General features: G+C 52.0%; 5 protein-coding genes across 5 annotated transcripts; 1 reads left to right on the top strand and 4 right to left on the bottom strand.

Moving 5' to 3' along the window:
• Positions 1-119: 119 nt before the first annotated feature.
• On the bottom strand, positions 120-1866 carry K489DRAFT_242485 (uncharacterized protein). The gene is made up of 4 exons (XM_033599885.1): positions 1681-1866; positions 1452-1603; positions 910-1372; positions 120-822 (listed from the first exon to the last, which is right to left on the bottom strand). Exons 1-4 carry the CDS (start codon positions 1696-1698, stop codon positions 565-567), a joined length of 891 nt encoding a protein of 296 aa, XP_033459451.1. The 5' UTR covers positions 1699-1866; the 3' UTR covers positions 120-564.
• A 400-nt stretch (positions 1867-2266) lies between these two features.
• Positions 2267-4129, bottom strand: K489DRAFT_432230 (uncharacterized protein). Its single transcript, XM_033608474.1, has 4 exons — positions 3800-4129; positions 3582-3733; positions 3064-3499; positions 2267-2997 (listed from the first exon to the last, which is right to left on the bottom strand). Exons 1-4 carry the CDS (start codon positions 3818-3820, stop codon positions 2716-2718), a joined length of 891 nt encoding a protein of 296 aa, XP_033459450.1. The 5' UTR covers positions 3821-4129; the 3' UTR covers positions 2267-2715.
• Positions 4130-6612: 2483 nt separating this feature from the next.
• Positions 6613-6942, bottom strand: K489DRAFT_381172 (uncharacterized protein). The gene has a single exon (XM_033605053.1). It carries the CDS (start codon positions 6878-6880, stop codon positions 6713-6715), a length of 168 nt encoding a protein of 55 aa, XP_033459449.1. The 5' UTR covers positions 6881-6942; the 3' UTR covers positions 6613-6712.
• A 1255-nt stretch (positions 6943-8197) lies between these two features.
• On the bottom strand, positions 8198-12867 carry K489DRAFT_395047 (putative ABC transporter). Its single transcript, XM_033606824.1, has 4 exons — positions 12350-12867; positions 11898-12273; positions 9201-11848; positions 8198-9142 (listed from the first exon to the last, which is right to left on the bottom strand). The coding sequence occupies exons 1-4, from the start codon at positions 12602-12604 to the stop codon at positions 8465-8467; spliced, it is 3957 nt and encodes a 1318-aa protein (XP_033459448.1). The 5' UTR covers positions 12605-12867; the 3' UTR covers positions 8198-8464.
• Positions 12868-13717: 850 nt separating this feature from the next.
• On the top strand, positions 13718-15058 carry K489DRAFT_389272 (uncharacterized protein; the record flags this gene model as incomplete). The annotated part of the gene is made up of 2 exons (XM_033606493.1): positions 13718-13784; positions 13878-15058. The coding sequence occupies 2 exons, from the start codon at positions 13718-13720 to the stop codon at positions 15056-15058; spliced, it is 1248 nt and encodes a 415-aa protein (XP_033459447.1).
• Positions 15059-15063: the final 5 nt, after the last annotated feature.

The following is a 15063-nucleotide window of genomic DNA, read 5'->3' as shown; positions in this document are numbered from 1 at the left end:
TCCCCCCTTTCCTCTTCCAATCCACCCGTCTCCCTCTCAAAAGGGCCTGTTGCCGAAAAAAACATCCAAGCCCCTTTAAATCAGAGAACGTCCAAGAGTGCAGAGCCCACAGCAAAAGCCACTTTTGTTTTCTAGAACTCGGCTTCACCTCATTCTCCTCCATCCGAGATCCGGAGTGGGTGCTGATTCCATCCCTTTAATTCTCCCGTTCTGACTTTTCCCGAGCGCGTCGAAGAAAAAGCGCCCCATCAATCGTAGGGTAGATTCTCTTTTCCGAAACAGTTCGAACCAAAAGTTCATTGATTCCTCAGTACACGTCTGTTGTGGGAGCGGCTTGATAGGTTACTTGCGTCGTGAAACAGCTCAGATGAGAACTCTCACCCTCCGCACACGGAGGGTTGATGCGTCTGACGTGAAAGTATCTAGTGGAGGTGTCTACACTTCCAAGAAGAAAACCTTTCGTTCTATCTGTGCTCATTAAGGGCAGGGCTCCGCAAAGTCCGTGGCTCTAAGCTATATCGTCATCATCTATGTTTCCAGAGTAAACTTCCTGGCTTTCAAATGCTAGACCTTGGTGTGCGCCGCCTCGCCGTTTCTGAACGACTGCGGGACGAAGAGAAGAGCCATTAGCAGGCCAGCCTGTAAGGAGACCTCCAGAATGGCTTCCACGTATGAAAAAGCGTAGTACGAGTTGTAATAATCAGGGTTTTCATAATAACCACCGCCGAAGAGGTCTTGATAGAATTTCGCTGACCATGAGGTTGAGGTGGTGGCGAGAATAGTGATGAATAGCAGCTGAACCAAGGCGAAACGAAGTGGCCACTGAATATATATTGCGTCAGCATTTCAGTGTAACCGTCAGGTATAAAGCAGGCGGCGGGGATATCGACAATGTCGGAGACCACTCACGTTACGTGACTGTATGCTGACGGCGAGGATCGCCAAGACTGACACAAGGTACAGCGCAAAGAAGGCCACACCGATGTAAATTTTGCGCGGGAGCCAATAAGCCTGGCCCTCTGCACTAGCCTGAAAATCTTCACTGGAATCGGTGCCGCGTAAGGGCGTGATGACATCGACGAAATGGCCTTCGAGGCCGAACGTGGTGACAGTAAGCGCAGCCAGGAGTACAGACACGACGATGAGGAAGATCTTGAGGAAGCGACGACGTCCGGGACTGTCGGCCACGGCGATTGCGAGCAGAGTCACTGCGATCAAGGTCGCGATCCGAAATATGTAATCGAAGCCAACCGCGAAAACTACCAGAATTTGAATCGGTCGATACGTCGCGGTGAAGCCTGCTTCATCATTGTAGAAAACCCGCTGCACCAACGCTTGCCGGGCTTCTAAGCCTATGAAGAGGGCGAAAGATCTGCGTGCGGATGAATCAGTAATTCGTTCTTGTTTTGCATTGCTGACAATGCTATATATCTCGGCGAGAGCGGACTTACGCCAATGTCGTTAAGACGGCCAAATTGTATGCGACCAGTGTAGAACGTCGGATGCCCCTCCACTTTCGGAGAAAACATGATGCCAGTGCGCAACCGAGAATCGCCGGTAGGATAATACAGTGTACGACGAAGAGCGCCTCGTTATAGCTGTCCTAGATGTTTGTCGCAGACCGTTAGCGCGAGAGCTTGCCAGCACGATGGGGTCTGCGATGCCGACAGACAACCTTACCTGGAAATTGAGGCGCATGTTTGCAAAGGATCAGCTGCCTGAGTGTAATGACGCGCGGAACGATACAGTACAATGTCAAGAGACCGAGATATGTAGATCCGAATAGAAACAGAGGATTGGCACCGACCACACCTGCCACCGAGTGGGCATGACCGTCAATATAAGCATTTCTGTATATACATCACCGCTTCAGCAAGCCTGTCTTATCCGAGGCTTGCTCACGGGGTAGGCATATATTTCGTGCATGAAAGCCGCACGCATTCCGACCAAAATGGCTGGGGTGTAGCAGTAATTACAGTACGGCACAGTTATACTTACGACGGACGCACAGCACGGATTGGCCGCTTCATCAGGATCAGGCGAAGTTAGAGGCGCCCGATAATCTCACTCCTGCAAGCCACGCGACTCTTGTGCGACCAACGACGCGATGCTCCGAGGCGTGCAGATGTATGTGTGACTCACTGTGAATGGTGCTAACAATCGAGAAATCCAACATTTGATGAGATCTCTTGGTCGCAGTATGGTGCAGAATTTTTTGATTGTCGGCAATGGCAAGTGATGTTGCCTCATGCTTATATTGTGGTGTGGTGGCACAGGGCCTAATCAAGGACAAAATGCCCCGAAAGCTCAACAGATACGGTAGAAACCCCAGATCTGCAGTGTACATCGAGGTTTTACGTATATGTCCCGTTTCTGACGAGTAATGACTCTCCGTAGCGCATGCGCTAGCTATGGGAAGATCGGCCTCCACATGCTTCGTACATTGATCGCATGCCAATTGTCCTCAAAATGGATCTTTAAAATGAGGAGTGCAGGCGCAGGATGAGCGAGGCAATTTGTGGCCGATAATGTCACGGAAACAAGCAGCAAAGACAGCAGTGCAGTAAGCCGCGCGCCTTTCAAAGGAACAATGAGTATGCAATTCAAAGATTCAGACGCAACACAATACAAGCAACTACATAATCGTCAGAACGTTACTCTTCTCACATTCATTCACACCACTGCTTCCGTCATCAAATCTCAGGACAACTCCGTTTATGCATTCGTGACTTCGTTCTTGGGACGAGTCGTCTGATGACCATTCTGACGCGACTCTGCACCGAAAAACAAAGCCACAAGGGCGCCGGTCTGCAGGATGACCTCCAAGATGATGGCGACAGCGGCGAAACTCTCGAAAGTGTTGTAATCCCGACCCGAATAACGTCCATTGTTGACAGTTTTGATGAGGTTTGTCAAATAGTCCACGAATCCCGAATTAGAGGCGAGTGCGAGAATGGCGAGCATCACCAGCTGGATGGAGGCGGCGACGGCTGGCGACTGTATGTTCGGCGTGGATTAGCTTATGAGCACAAATGGACTTAGTATCGGGGTGTCTTCACTTACGCTGCGGCTAAAAATCGATATGATCGTGACTGCAATCATCGCCAGCAGATAGATCACGTAGAAAGCAGCTCCAGTGCCGAAGGAGCGTAGTAGCCAGTTGTAGTTGTCCAAAAGACCATATGCGGACGATGGATGGAGTGCGAGGTCACTGTAGCGACCGTAGAAGGCGATGTTGAGAATGAGAAGGAGGATCAAGATCGCCACAATCGCGATTCGGAAAAGGTGTAAGAATGAGCGGCGCCCGGAGGATGAGGTGAGCACAAGCGCGATCTGAGTGACGGCGCCGAAAATCGCGATCTTGGAGATGAGATCAAACGCCAGGACAAAGACATCGAAGATGATCAGCGGCCGGAAGTAGTTGGCGAGTCCATTCCTCGAAGCGCGTAAAGGAGCGGCTGCTACACGTCCTTCGTAGGCAATGTAAAAGACTACAGATCTGGTTGGGTGGACTGTCAGCTCCTTGATTCCACCACTGGCACATCGAAGCCATTGTCCACGAAGCAGATTGTTGTACGTACATGAGGAACGTCACAACGGCAAGGTTGTAAGTGACCCGCAAGGAGCGATCAGCGCCCTTCCAGGAGCGAAGCAGACATGAAGCTAGTCCACATCCAATGATAACCGGCAGCACGAGGAAGCGAATGATGAATTCCGCCAGTGCATAATTGGACTGTCGCAAGCAGTCAGATTGTTAGTGTTGATTCGACGAGAAGAGACGCAAAGTCCAGAGACGTACGCCAAAATTCAACCCAGCCATGTTTGCTGATCAGGAATCGAGAAGAGGCTTGGTGAGGTATTCGTTTCCTTGGGGGTATAAAGAGATACTAAGATGAGTGTGCGATGCGACTGGGAAAAAGCAGTTCTTTAGTCGGGCTTCATCGCGAATATATGTATCTTATGCGATACATGGATGAAGCTGCTTTACGCCCATGTGATGTACAGCCACTCTGGTTGTATATCGGCCATGCAGGTGCGGCTTGTCAATTTAACACGGCGACGGAAAACAATACCGAAATGGGCTTGTGATCACCGGTCAGAGAAGGAGGCTGAGGGAAACCATCGAGAGGCCGCCCAAAAACAATACGGGAATTCTGTAAGCACCACACATACTTCTGTTGCGATGACAGCATTTTGCCAAGCGATAATAGATAGGTACAGCCTCATGTATGGGCGGCCCGATGAGAATGCGATGTCGATCTACGTCCCGCGCCTTGCTAAAACCATGATGATCTGCACTGGGGGGACGGGCCACTTGTTGTTGTGTACAGCCCTGTGGAGGAAACTACAAGATAAATTACCACGCCCAGAAAACGCCCAGAGATCACGGGAGCCACAAGAGGAAACCTTTACCGGCATTAAAGTACTGAATGGATAATAAAAATAGCATAAACGTCATATGCACAGGATGCATACAGGACAAGTTGACCTCGAGAAATTTAGCCGCGTGATACTTTCTCCGTTGATCAGCGTTATTGGACCGTTGCGAACCATGAATTTATGAAGTCGGTGGTTTGCCTCCGCATTTTTCATCTGTGGGAGATGCTGGTGGAAGGACAGATCGTTCATCTCTCGAGGCAGTCTCATGACCAAACGATACATGAAATAAAACAAACCAATAACGCATGCCGGCGGACCACGATGCCGCGGAAAAGGAAACATAACGCGATGTCAAAAAAACTGCAGCGAGATGGGCAATAAGCAGCGATCGACGTATGGCCCGTCGCTCGTCGGGAAGGACATTGCAGTAGCGTTTCTAAGACGAGATATGACGTGACGCCATCAGAAACCTCATCAGCGTCGCATGACATGGCTCTGAAAAGCTTCATGCTAATGTTGACCGCGCCTGAACATCGGATTTCATGGCATGTCAACTTTGCTCTCGCCAGTCATACGAGCGGGAATCCACGATCGCGTCATCTCCACCAACGTGTAGAATGCCATCAAGCTTCACGACTACCGCACCATTATCGGACCGAAAACCATTTGAATCATCGCGAGATCCCGCGAATCACTGTCCGTCCTAGAGTGAAAGGCATGTCGATGCGGTACCCTGAGACTTCGGCACGCGACAATCAAAGATGCCACGAGGACTAGTTGAATGTGTCAAAAGATCTTCGTTGAGGAGGTCGCCGTCATGGCTGCGGCGACAAGGATTCATTCCCGTGGAGAACCATGAAAGTAAGTCAGTGCACCAGAAAAAAAAACAAAGTGGTAAATACAAAAAAGAGAGCTCCACGCTTCGTTAGGAAATACTTCTCGAAATGCCACCCACTTATTCGATAGAAAGAACATTGTCATCACGTCGTTATCATTGTCGATGCCACTTCTGATCCGCCTGGAACGGCGGCGACGGATGCGAATGATCATACACGTGAGCAGGCAACTCGACTGGCGCCTGGATCTGCTTGCCACCCAGTTCCGTGATGGGTTCATGTGAGGACATCTCGTAGAATGTGCTGTTTGGTGCCTCGGAGGGGTTTCGAGTATGGAGGAGAGCGGAGTTGCCCTCCGTCATCGCCGAGCCGCTGCGCAGTGCATTTTCCGAGGAGCCCTGGCGTTGTCGCCGCCGACGAAGGAAGAATACCACGAGGAGACCGATGATAATGCAGGCAATAGCGCCGATGACAATGCCGACAATGGCGCCGGCGCTGATGGCGGACTTGCTATCTGAGCTGGAGCTGGCCGGGACAGACGAGGAGTTGGGGTTGGAGTTCGAGGTGGCACCGCTCAAAGGAGTAGCTGTGGGCGCGGCGGATGGACTGTAGGCTCCGGCTGCGACTTTGTCCGCGCGCAAGCAATTGACGACGGTAGTAGAAACTGGCAGGATCGCCGGGCGGCTGGCGTCTGCAATCGGCATGAATGTCGTCAAGAGCGCAGTGACCCACCATGAGGAGAGCGTGTAAGAAAGAACATCTGCAGCGCCGAATTCTGTGAACATGAGGCTGCCATATTTGGTCTGACATTGCGAGTTGGAGACAAGAGATCGCGAGCCAGTGAGTGCTGTATCGTTGAAGAAAGCCACAAAGTCAGAATTTCCATACCAGAACGTAAAGGAATTGTGGGAAGTGGACCTACCTCCACCAATGTACGGCGAGCCTGCAACAAGGCTCCCTGTTCCATTGAAAAATGGCGCGCAAGAGGATGGAAAATTTATGTTCACTATCGAGGCGATCTGATTGCAGACGCCCGGCAATGAAGTCGCGTTCAGATTGCTGTAAGGGCCCGAATTAGGAAGAATGAAGAGCAGCTCATGGGATGCAGATTCTGTAGCCTTTTTGAGGTCGGCAATACAGCTAGCATCTAGCGTCGACGAGCAGTCGCCTGGGTCGTTCTGTCCTCGGAAGAATGTATTTGGCAGGAATGGCAGCATCCAGAAATAACACGCATCCCATCCTAATGCGAAGTTGTTGGTGTAATTCGCACCATGAGTGTCGAACCACAAGGATAATTCCGTGCGAGAGGCTTGTGATGCCGAGACTGGAGGCTGATATACTGTCGCTCGCCATGTCACAGGCGTGAAAGAAAGATTTCCTGCAGCGTTTCCACCCTGAAGGAGAGCGGGCGCGAGAGTGACTTCACCCGACTGAAGCAAAACCGCCGCCGCCGTCAGTAATTTGTTGACCAAATCTGAGGAAAGAACAAGACGTCCTCAAGATTCACTTACAACGTTTGCAGCGCCAGCGGAAGCCTCGCATAATCTTGGAGTTCCAAAAGTCGCGTTCGACGTCCCTGGCTGACCAGCATTGCCATTTAGAACTTGTGCAGTCGCACGCGAGCACAGCAATGTTGCGAGAAGGAGTAGCGTCGCGGAAGTCATGTTGAGTCGATCACTGAAACACCCAGCGAGTGGCCAACGATTGCAGCTTGATGTCAATGGCCGGACACTGTGTCTTGAGATCTAGACGGTAGACTGACGAGGGAAGTACAGTGTACTGAGAAAGACGTGATGGTACGAGTGGAGGCGAAGTTATGTCGGCAACGATGGCGGCAACGACGGACCGAGTGTGACGGATTTCTTCTGGCCTGATGGAAGCACCATCACATCAGCAGCACGACCTTCGCCCCGCGGGTGAAGGCAGAGACAAATGCCAGACTGTTGGTGGATCATTTCGATATGGTTAAACTTTGCGTAAGTGTGCCAGGGCGATCTCGCATTGGAGTAAAGCCGGCGCGTGCTCGCTTTGGCCTTTGTAAGTATACATCGCCGCGATACCAGACATGGGATAGCGTGCTGGCCGATAATCTTACAGCATGAAGTGGCGTGCCCAGGTGGTGCTACAGAGACCACCCGTAACCAGCCCTCTGTGCCTCGTCACAGCGAATGCCCACGCATCGCGCAAGGCCTCTAGGATCAATATAAGACTGGTTCACCGTCTGGCGATGCCTCCGCCGTATTCTTGTATGTAATGAACTCGTCGACCTCTCATATTTGTCCAAGTTGTAGATCACCATGCCGAGGTCCGATCAGGTTTAGGTAGGGCCGTAGCATTGACAGCCGCACTAGCTCGGGGAATCCCTTACCTTCAAAGTTTGAAACTTGATAACTGCTTGGCACGAACACGTGCTGGTGGTTATTCGGATGCATGTAGCCGCCGCGACCATCTCGAGGACTGTCCTGCAAGGTGAGGTTGTTGCTCACGATACGATTCGACTTTTCTTCAAACGATTCCTGTCCGAACCGGCGCGCGTGCTCGTGGACGATACCAACAAGGCCTCCTCCACCGCTAACTGTGGGATTTTCGCTTAGGTGTCAAGGGTCGCGACGTTGAAGCCGGCCCGCCTATTGAAGGGGCGACTCTCATCCCGAATTCGCTAGACTGTGTAAGCCTGTCCTTGGTGCCAACGGTGAGCTTTTTGAGATCTCTGAGTGGTCATTGTTTGGGGGTCCTTGTTCAGCATCCGGGCATCCTGGCACGTCGTTGAATGCCCGAGATCAAGGCAAATGTTGGGTCTGCGATTTTCTTCCCTTTTTGTAGAATGCGGGAGCATTTAACAGTATACTGTACATCGGGAAGTGAATGAGATTCTGGAGACAGATGATGCGCTTGCATGTCACGTGTGATCGCGTTGAAACTGTGCACGTGCCAGAAAGCAGAAGACTGTGCACAGTACTGTGGCACTATTCTTGTTGTAAGTCGTCCGCCTCTCGCAGCTCAATTCTCTGCGATATCCGGGTTGTTCAATACAGTACAGTGTATAATGTACATAGCTTGAAAGAGCGACATGGACCAAAGGACAATCCGTCACCCGTAAGAATATCGTCGTCGTCAAAATGAGAAGAGAACTTTTTGATTAATCGAGTGGCGTGGACTCCAACCTCTGAAACCACCAGGCTCCAGCATGGATCGTAACACGTTAACATTGAAAAAGACGAAACAAGACGCAAATCCCCAACACCATCCTATGCAGTTTCTTTCGATCGGTCCTGGTCTAGCGACTGCGCCAGACACATGGCATAATACCTTCCTCTGAGCGCCTGAAGCTCCTCATGCGTACCGACCTCAGCGATGCGACCGTCCGCCAACACAAAGATAACATCCGCATGGCGAATGGTCGATAGACGATGTGCCACCGCGATTGTGGTTCGGGTGGCGGCTGCTTCGTCCAGCGCTTTCTGGACGATCCGCTCACTCTGGGTGTCGAGCGCGGATGTTGCTTCGTCAAGCAATAGCAAGCGAGGTTTTCGGATGAGAGCGCGTGCTACGGCGATGCGCTGGCGTTGTCCGCCTGAAAATTGAAGCCCCTTCATGCCGCATTGGGTCTCGAGACCTTCGGGTAGCGAAGAAACAAACTCCCAGGCATTTGACTGTCGGCAAGCTTGCTGAATCTCTTCGTCTGTCGGCTCATGATCTAGGCCAAGGGTGATGTTCGCTCGGACCGTATTTTGATAAAGTGGTGGCTCTTGTTGCACGAGGGACATGTGTTGACGGTATAGATGTGGTGAATATTTCTTGATATCGGTGCCATTCAGCAAGATCTCGCCACTCGTGGGATCGTAGAAACGCTCGAGAAGGGCGACCAAAGTGCTCTTGCCGCACCCTGACGGTCCAACGAAGGCGGCGTACGAACCTGCTTTGATCTGTGATGTATTGTCAGCGTGATTAAGCTTGTCAGATCGACAACCCGGCTGCGCTTACCTTCATGTCGATGCCTCGTAGCACCTTGGCCGAATGACGCTGTCTGTATCGAAACTCGACGTTGTCCAAAGAAATAGGACCATCGCCAGACGGTCCATTGCCTTTGTTCTCCGGCGTCTCGCCAATCCTTGGAATAATTGTGCGAAGCCACAGGATATAGTTTGTGGCCGTCTTGGCCTTTGTGATAGAAGTTGTGTGACCAAAGAACTCCCCTGCTGCCTGGCCGCCAAAGATGACAGCGATGAAGATCGTGAAGAACTGGCTCGTCGTGTATGTGCCGTCGATCAGGAGTCGGGAACCGTACCAGAAACCGAGGGCTTGAATACAAAACTCGAGACACTGAGACAAGGCGTATGGGATGAGTGTGAGACTCAGACCTCTGACTGCGTTCGTCAAGATGCCATCGAGCGATTCCGCGTACTCTTTGAGGATCGACTCTTCCAGAGTGAGTGAAGCAACGGTTCGAATTGAAGTAACGGCTTCTGTGGCCAAGCCGGCACTATCTGCGAAGCGCTGGTCGGTCTTCTGCTGCATTTTCTGCTCGAGATGGATACGCAAAAAGCCCGATGCGATAAGAATGGGCATGCCGCCGAAGACGATGACGAGACCCAGTTTCCAGCCATAAGCAATGCCAAGAGTACTGGACGCAATGACGTTCACAACTACCACCATGAGAATGATGGAGTTTCCGGCCAGTATTTCCATTAGTGCAGCAGGCTGTGATGACAGTTTCGATGTGAGTGCTCCAGATGAATTCTCTGGCCGATCGAAGAAGTCCTGATCGAAATCTAGGATTCTTTCGAACATTTCACTCCTGTACCGGCTGGTGACGACTTGACCGACCTCGTTAGACAGGTAGCCAATACCAAAGTAAGCTATGCCGCTGGAAATTGCAAGTACGAAGAACATCAGGGCCCAAAAGTCAGCCGAAGCTCGACCTTCGTCTCCGGCCAGAGTAAAAGTGTTGATGAGGCGGGAAAACAAGACGGCCTGCACCGGAAACTGAGCGCCAGCGAGGAGAGAGGTCAACGCTGCCCCGATATAGTAGGGATACAGCTGCTTTTGTTCGGACAGCATGATGATGATGCATCGCAGAAGCGAATAACCCGCTGACTCACGGGTGAGTTGCTTGATTTCCGCGTCCATAACTGTCGATCCTGTCTCCGTCTGAGTCCGCTGCAAGGTCAGTCGGTCTGGAGCTGTGGAGATTCCCGGCTCATCCTCGGAGTCAGATTCGTAGTCGGACTTGCCCGAATCACCAAGGTCTTGGGACAGGACCATGCTAGCATATTGTCCTCCTTGTGTAATCAACTCTTGGTGTGTACCTTGCTCGACGACTTCGCCGTAAGAGATGACTGCGATGTTATGCGCTTTCTGAATTGTGGCGAGCTTATGCGCGATGATCAAGGTGGTCTTGTTCGCAGAAACCTTGTTCAAGGCGTCTTGGACAACCCTTTCTGCGCGTGGATCCAGCGCACTTGTGGCTTCATCCATCAGCAGGATTTTTGGATCGGATATGATGCTTCGGGCGATGGCAATTCGTTGCTTTTGACCACCGCTGAGCATGGATGCTCTCTCTCCGACTTGGGTATGGTAACCTTCAGGCAGTTCAACGATGAAGTCGTGCGCGTTGGACGATTTGCATGCTTCGATCACTAGTTCCATCTGTTTCTCTGTCGACAAATCCTGTTGACTCCCTACCAAACCTTTGATCACGTTCTGGAACACTGTTCCGCTGAACAGGACGGGTTCCTGCTGCACAAGCCGAATATGACTACGCAACCACTTTGTGTTGTATTGGGAGATGTCGACGCCATCGAGGAGGATCTGTCCTGAGCTGGGCTGGTACCATTTCTCCAATAACCCGACAAGCGTGGATTTTCCGCATCCACTAGCTCCAACCAAAGCGGTCGTCTTGCCGGCGGGAATATGCAGCGAGAGATGCTTGATCACAGGTGCAGAGGGCCGTGACGGGTAAGCGAAGGTGAGATTCTTGATCTCAATCTCGCCGACACAAGACGTTGGCTTTTGACCAGATGGATCAAGGGGATCGAGTTGTGAGTCCTTGTCTATGATTCCAAACAGTTCCGCAGCAGCGGCGGCAGCTGCAGTGATGGCTTGCATTTGAGGGCCGATGAGCTGCATTGATGTCGTGCCGAGGGTCACGGAGAGTACAACGGTCATGACGGTTCCCACTGAGGCGACTTCACCGCTCTGATACATTCGGTAACCCTGCCAGAAGGCCAAGGCCGTCCCTGCTGTCACGATAAAGCTTGACGCTCCGAGCATGGCGCCGATGAATGGGCTCTCCTTATGTCCCAGAGCACGTGCTGCATCTAGCTTCACGTCGTAATCTTTGACGAATTTCTTTTGAGCTGTGAAGGCATGAATTGTGCGGATCGAGCTGATAGCATCCTGAGCAATCACTCCGGCCGCAGAGTGGAGTTTCGTATTTTGAATCTCATATTTGATGATTGCAGAGATGCAAGGTCCAACAGCTATTGCTACAGCTGGGATGACGCTCATGGTGATGAGGGCAAGCTTCCATTGGACGGATAGGGCGACTACGAATGATGAAATGAAAAGTGCAAGCCCCTGAATCAACAAAGCTAGCTTTTCAGCAATGCCCTGGTTGATACGGTTGCCATCTACTCGCCGTCAGTACATGTGAAAGCTGCGTAGCGAGGTTTCGCTTACTGGTTGTAACCTGGGTTGCTGTTGACCCATTTGTCTGCTGGTCAAAATGGCATACTTCCTGTCGCAATGTGTGCTCGAGAAACGCTCCTCGCAGTCGACGGACGGTTCTGATGGCTGCGACGTTGACGGAAAAGGTGCCGATATAGATGATTGCGAAACGTGCAACAGCCAGATACACAAAATAAAGGGCTAGCTGGTTGACTACTGCGGTGAATTGGTCTGGAGTCGCCGCACCTACGGCGTAATCGGTGAACACTGTTGTGAATCGTCCGAAGATCAATGTCATCAGAGGAAGCGAAGCGCCGGTACCGACGGAGCAGATAGCGGCGATGAGGTAGAGAATACGATCCCACCGATCGGTATATCGGAAAATGCGCTGTTTGAATCGCGTCAGATAATGTTGTGCCCTCGGCTCGGTGGCAGCAAGACACCGATTGATCTTTTGAACATACAAAGAAATGACCTAATCCGCCATCCTTCTTTTTCTCGTCATCGTCACTGGGCAAGATTTCTGAAGGCTTTGCGACTTCTGCTTCACGGATGGATTCCTGTCGCGAACCATGACCGGATGGGACTGGCGACGGCGAGCTGTCAACCTCAGCTGCTGGTGCTTTCTCAGTGTGAAAATCGGAGTGATCCTCGTGTGAACCTCGAACGTTCCTGACGACATCAGCCACGGCGTTGTCTTTCTCCGGAAAGCCGCTCATGACGACGAGCTCTGGTCAAAATTGACGATACAATCTAACAGAGTGGTGATATGATTCGAGGGTCAAACAACGACACTCATCGAGGCCTTGATCTGATCATCGTATGTTTATATGTGATTACGCTGCCGTGAGCATGATGTTGGTCCCCGAGCCGCCACGAAATGATGTTGCCTCAATCACTAGTCTCCACACGTGGATCGCTAGGCTGATATATAAAAGATGTGCAACACGGGTACCGCAATGGGAAAGTGCATACCCGTCTGCTATGGTGAGACGACAATACCCGCGCATTTATGACATGCCAAGGCCGTGCATTATATCACTTATTATGATCGCCCATCTGGGCAGTGATTGATGATGAATCATCGTCGCTTCTTTGCTGTAGTGCAGTACGGCTGTTTTTCGCCGTGTCCCTTTTGCAGATTAGGGCTGCCGGCCCGTTCATTTCCCTTCGGCTCATCAGGGACCGTTAAACATAAGAACAATAATACACCATCTGAGCGTGCACAAAATCCGGGCATCTCGGCTTGGTCGACTGTGGCTTCCGAGACCGATTCCGACAGTGATGACTCATCCGATGGTTTCCCTCCCTCCAGCTGGAGTGCCGAGTGAGCTGCGTTCATCTACAGCCCTGGAGTATATTGACTCTCGAAGCCATGGAGAAAGTCGGCTGCCAAGACTAGGCAGCGATGACTTGTTCGGTTGACAGTGCACATACTCACGGTTCTACGCGGATTGTGACCTCGAAGGCATCCATGCGCAGGTGGAATTACACACGACCATGTCACGTGTAAACCGCAACGCAACCTTGGAATGGTCCAATGTTTGTTGCCTCAGGCGTGAAATCTGTGAGCTGGCGCAAGTTGCCCAGCCGACGCCGAACTATTTACTTTGTGACGTAAGCTCACCCAGCCGCCGCAATTGCTCTCCCAGCCACCCCAGATGCATGTCTGCAACAGGGTGACCAGCCTCGTATGGAAGTAGTTCTGTCCACGCGACTATCATTTCACTAAGACATTCACTCAGTAACCTGCATTTACAATCTTCACACAGTTCAACGTCTGCAATTACTGACATTCACAACTGCTACGGAAAGGCCGCCGAACAGCAGCAATGGCGCCTGTTCCGGAGATTCTGACCGTGTTATTCAAGCGCATGGTCACCAATGAAGCTCACAATCGTCATGAAAATTCCATGCCACTGGAAAGGCTGGAAGATGCTGCCTCGAGATCGGTCGAGGATGCCGTCAAACACATTCTGAAAGCACGCGCAGACCCGACGCCGACCCATGTTGGTGGATCCGGATCCGTCTCCCCCGATTCGATCAGCAATCCTGCCATCTTCGCTCTTTTCGCTTTCGTCGGCGTAGGAATGATCGTAGCATCGCTATGGTTCTTCTTCTGGGCCAAGAATGGAGGATTCCAATGGAAACAGAACGACTGGGAGGAGTACAAATCAACTGTCCTCCGACGCAAAGGACCCGACGGAAGGACCCTGAGTAACGCGACCAAGAGCACGAAATTGGGCAACGGAACTATTGTGGGAACTCAGCACTACGCATGGGAGAAAGAGATGGCGCGGTCGGTGGTTGGTCGCGACGAAAAGGGAAGGAAAGGTATATTGGGACGCCGAGGATGGGGTGGAACTCACAGTGTCTTCTACGACGATGGCTACATGACCGAGTCTTTCGCAACACGTACTGTCGTCACCGATGAGATGAGCGAGCTGCGATCTGACGCCGATACCGAAGAGAGAGAAAAGCACACCAAGCGCTACCGTGACCGCGACGTGCAGCAGTACAAGAAGGAACGTCCCGCGCGTGTCGGCGGTCTCAACCGCGTCGCCGATGGTAGCCACTTCGACTACACCAACTCTGAACGCTCCGACATCATGACTGAGACTGTCATCAGCGACAGTTCCACGCATCCCATGCTCGAGAAGCCTTCGGCACAAGAAATACAAGCACGCAAAGACAAAGAGCGTGCCGAGCGCAAGGCCCGCGACGAAGTTGCTCGTATGGAGCGCCGATGGAAACGCGAGGCCGAAGAAGCCGCTGCCATGCTCGCGCGCGAGAACCAACGTCCTGCACCGACTCTCTCGCGGAAGAGCGCTCTACCATCATCGTCCCGGCCGATCTCCAACAAACAACACGGCACCGCCAACTATCGCGAAGCCTCGCCCCGCAAACGCGATTTCTCCTACCAAGACGGGCCGGAGTCGGAGATTCTGAGCACATCATACACCGAATCTGTCACCACCGCGAGCGATCGTGCGCCGCCGAGCTATTACGATCGGTATCGCCCGAACGGGGCCATGGCCGCGGCAGCTGCTGCAGCGACCCGCTACCCGCCTTCCGCCTCCGATCGTTCAGCGAGACACAGCTCCCCTAAGAAGAAGCCCAATGGAGGCGGCGGAGGCTACCGCCGAGGAGGCAATGACAGCGATCTCGACTAGAGAGT

This window comes from Dissoconium aciculare, assembly GCF_010015565.1.
Source record: "Dissoconium aciculare CBS 342.82 unplaced genomic scaffold K489scaffold_7, whole genome shotgun sequence".
In the NCBI taxonomy this organism is placed as follows: domain Eukaryota; kingdom Fungi; phylum Ascomycota; class Dothideomycetes; order Mycosphaerellales; family Dissoconiaceae; genus Dissoconium; species Dissoconium aciculare.
Note: the sequence above shows the minus strand (reverse complement) of the source record. Positions and strands in the feature narration are given on the sequence as shown.

Coding starts and splice junctions, on each gene's coding strand:
- K489DRAFT_242485 (XM_033599885.1), bottom strand. Junction 1,373..1,451: donor GCCGTCTTAACGACATTGGC/GTAAGTCCGCTC, acceptor ATCCGCACGCAG/ATCTTTCGCCCTCTTCATAG. Junction 823..909: donor TCAGCATACAGTCACGTAAC/GTGAGTGGTCTC, acceptor ATATATATTCAG/TGGCCACTTCGTTTCGCCTT.
- K489DRAFT_432230 (XM_033608474.1), bottom strand. CDS start 3,820: ATGGCTGGGTTGAATTTTGGC. Junction 3,500..3,581: donor GCCGTTGTGACGTTCCTCAT/GTACGTACAACA, acceptor CCACCCAACCAG/ATCTGTAGTCTTTTACATTG. Junction 2,998..3,063: donor TATCGATTTTTAGCCGCAGC/GTAAGTGAAGAC, acceptor CCGAACATACAG/TCGCCAGCCGTCGCCGCCTC.
- K489DRAFT_381172 (XM_033605053.1), bottom strand. CDS start 6,880: ATGACTTCCGCGACGCTACTCCTTCTCGCAACATTGCTGTGCTCGCGT.
- K489DRAFT_395047 (XM_033606824.1), bottom strand. CDS start 12,604: ATGAGCGGCTTTCCGGAGAAAGACAACGCCGTGGCTGATGTCGTCAGG. Junction 12,274..12,349: donor GCGGATTAGGTCATTTCTTT/GTATGTTCAAAA, acceptor CGATTCAAACAG/CGCATTTTCCGATATACCGA. Junction 9,143..9,200: donor TACGAGGCATCGACATGAAG/GTAAGCGCAGCC, acceptor AATACATCACAG/ATCAAAGCAGGTTCGTACGC.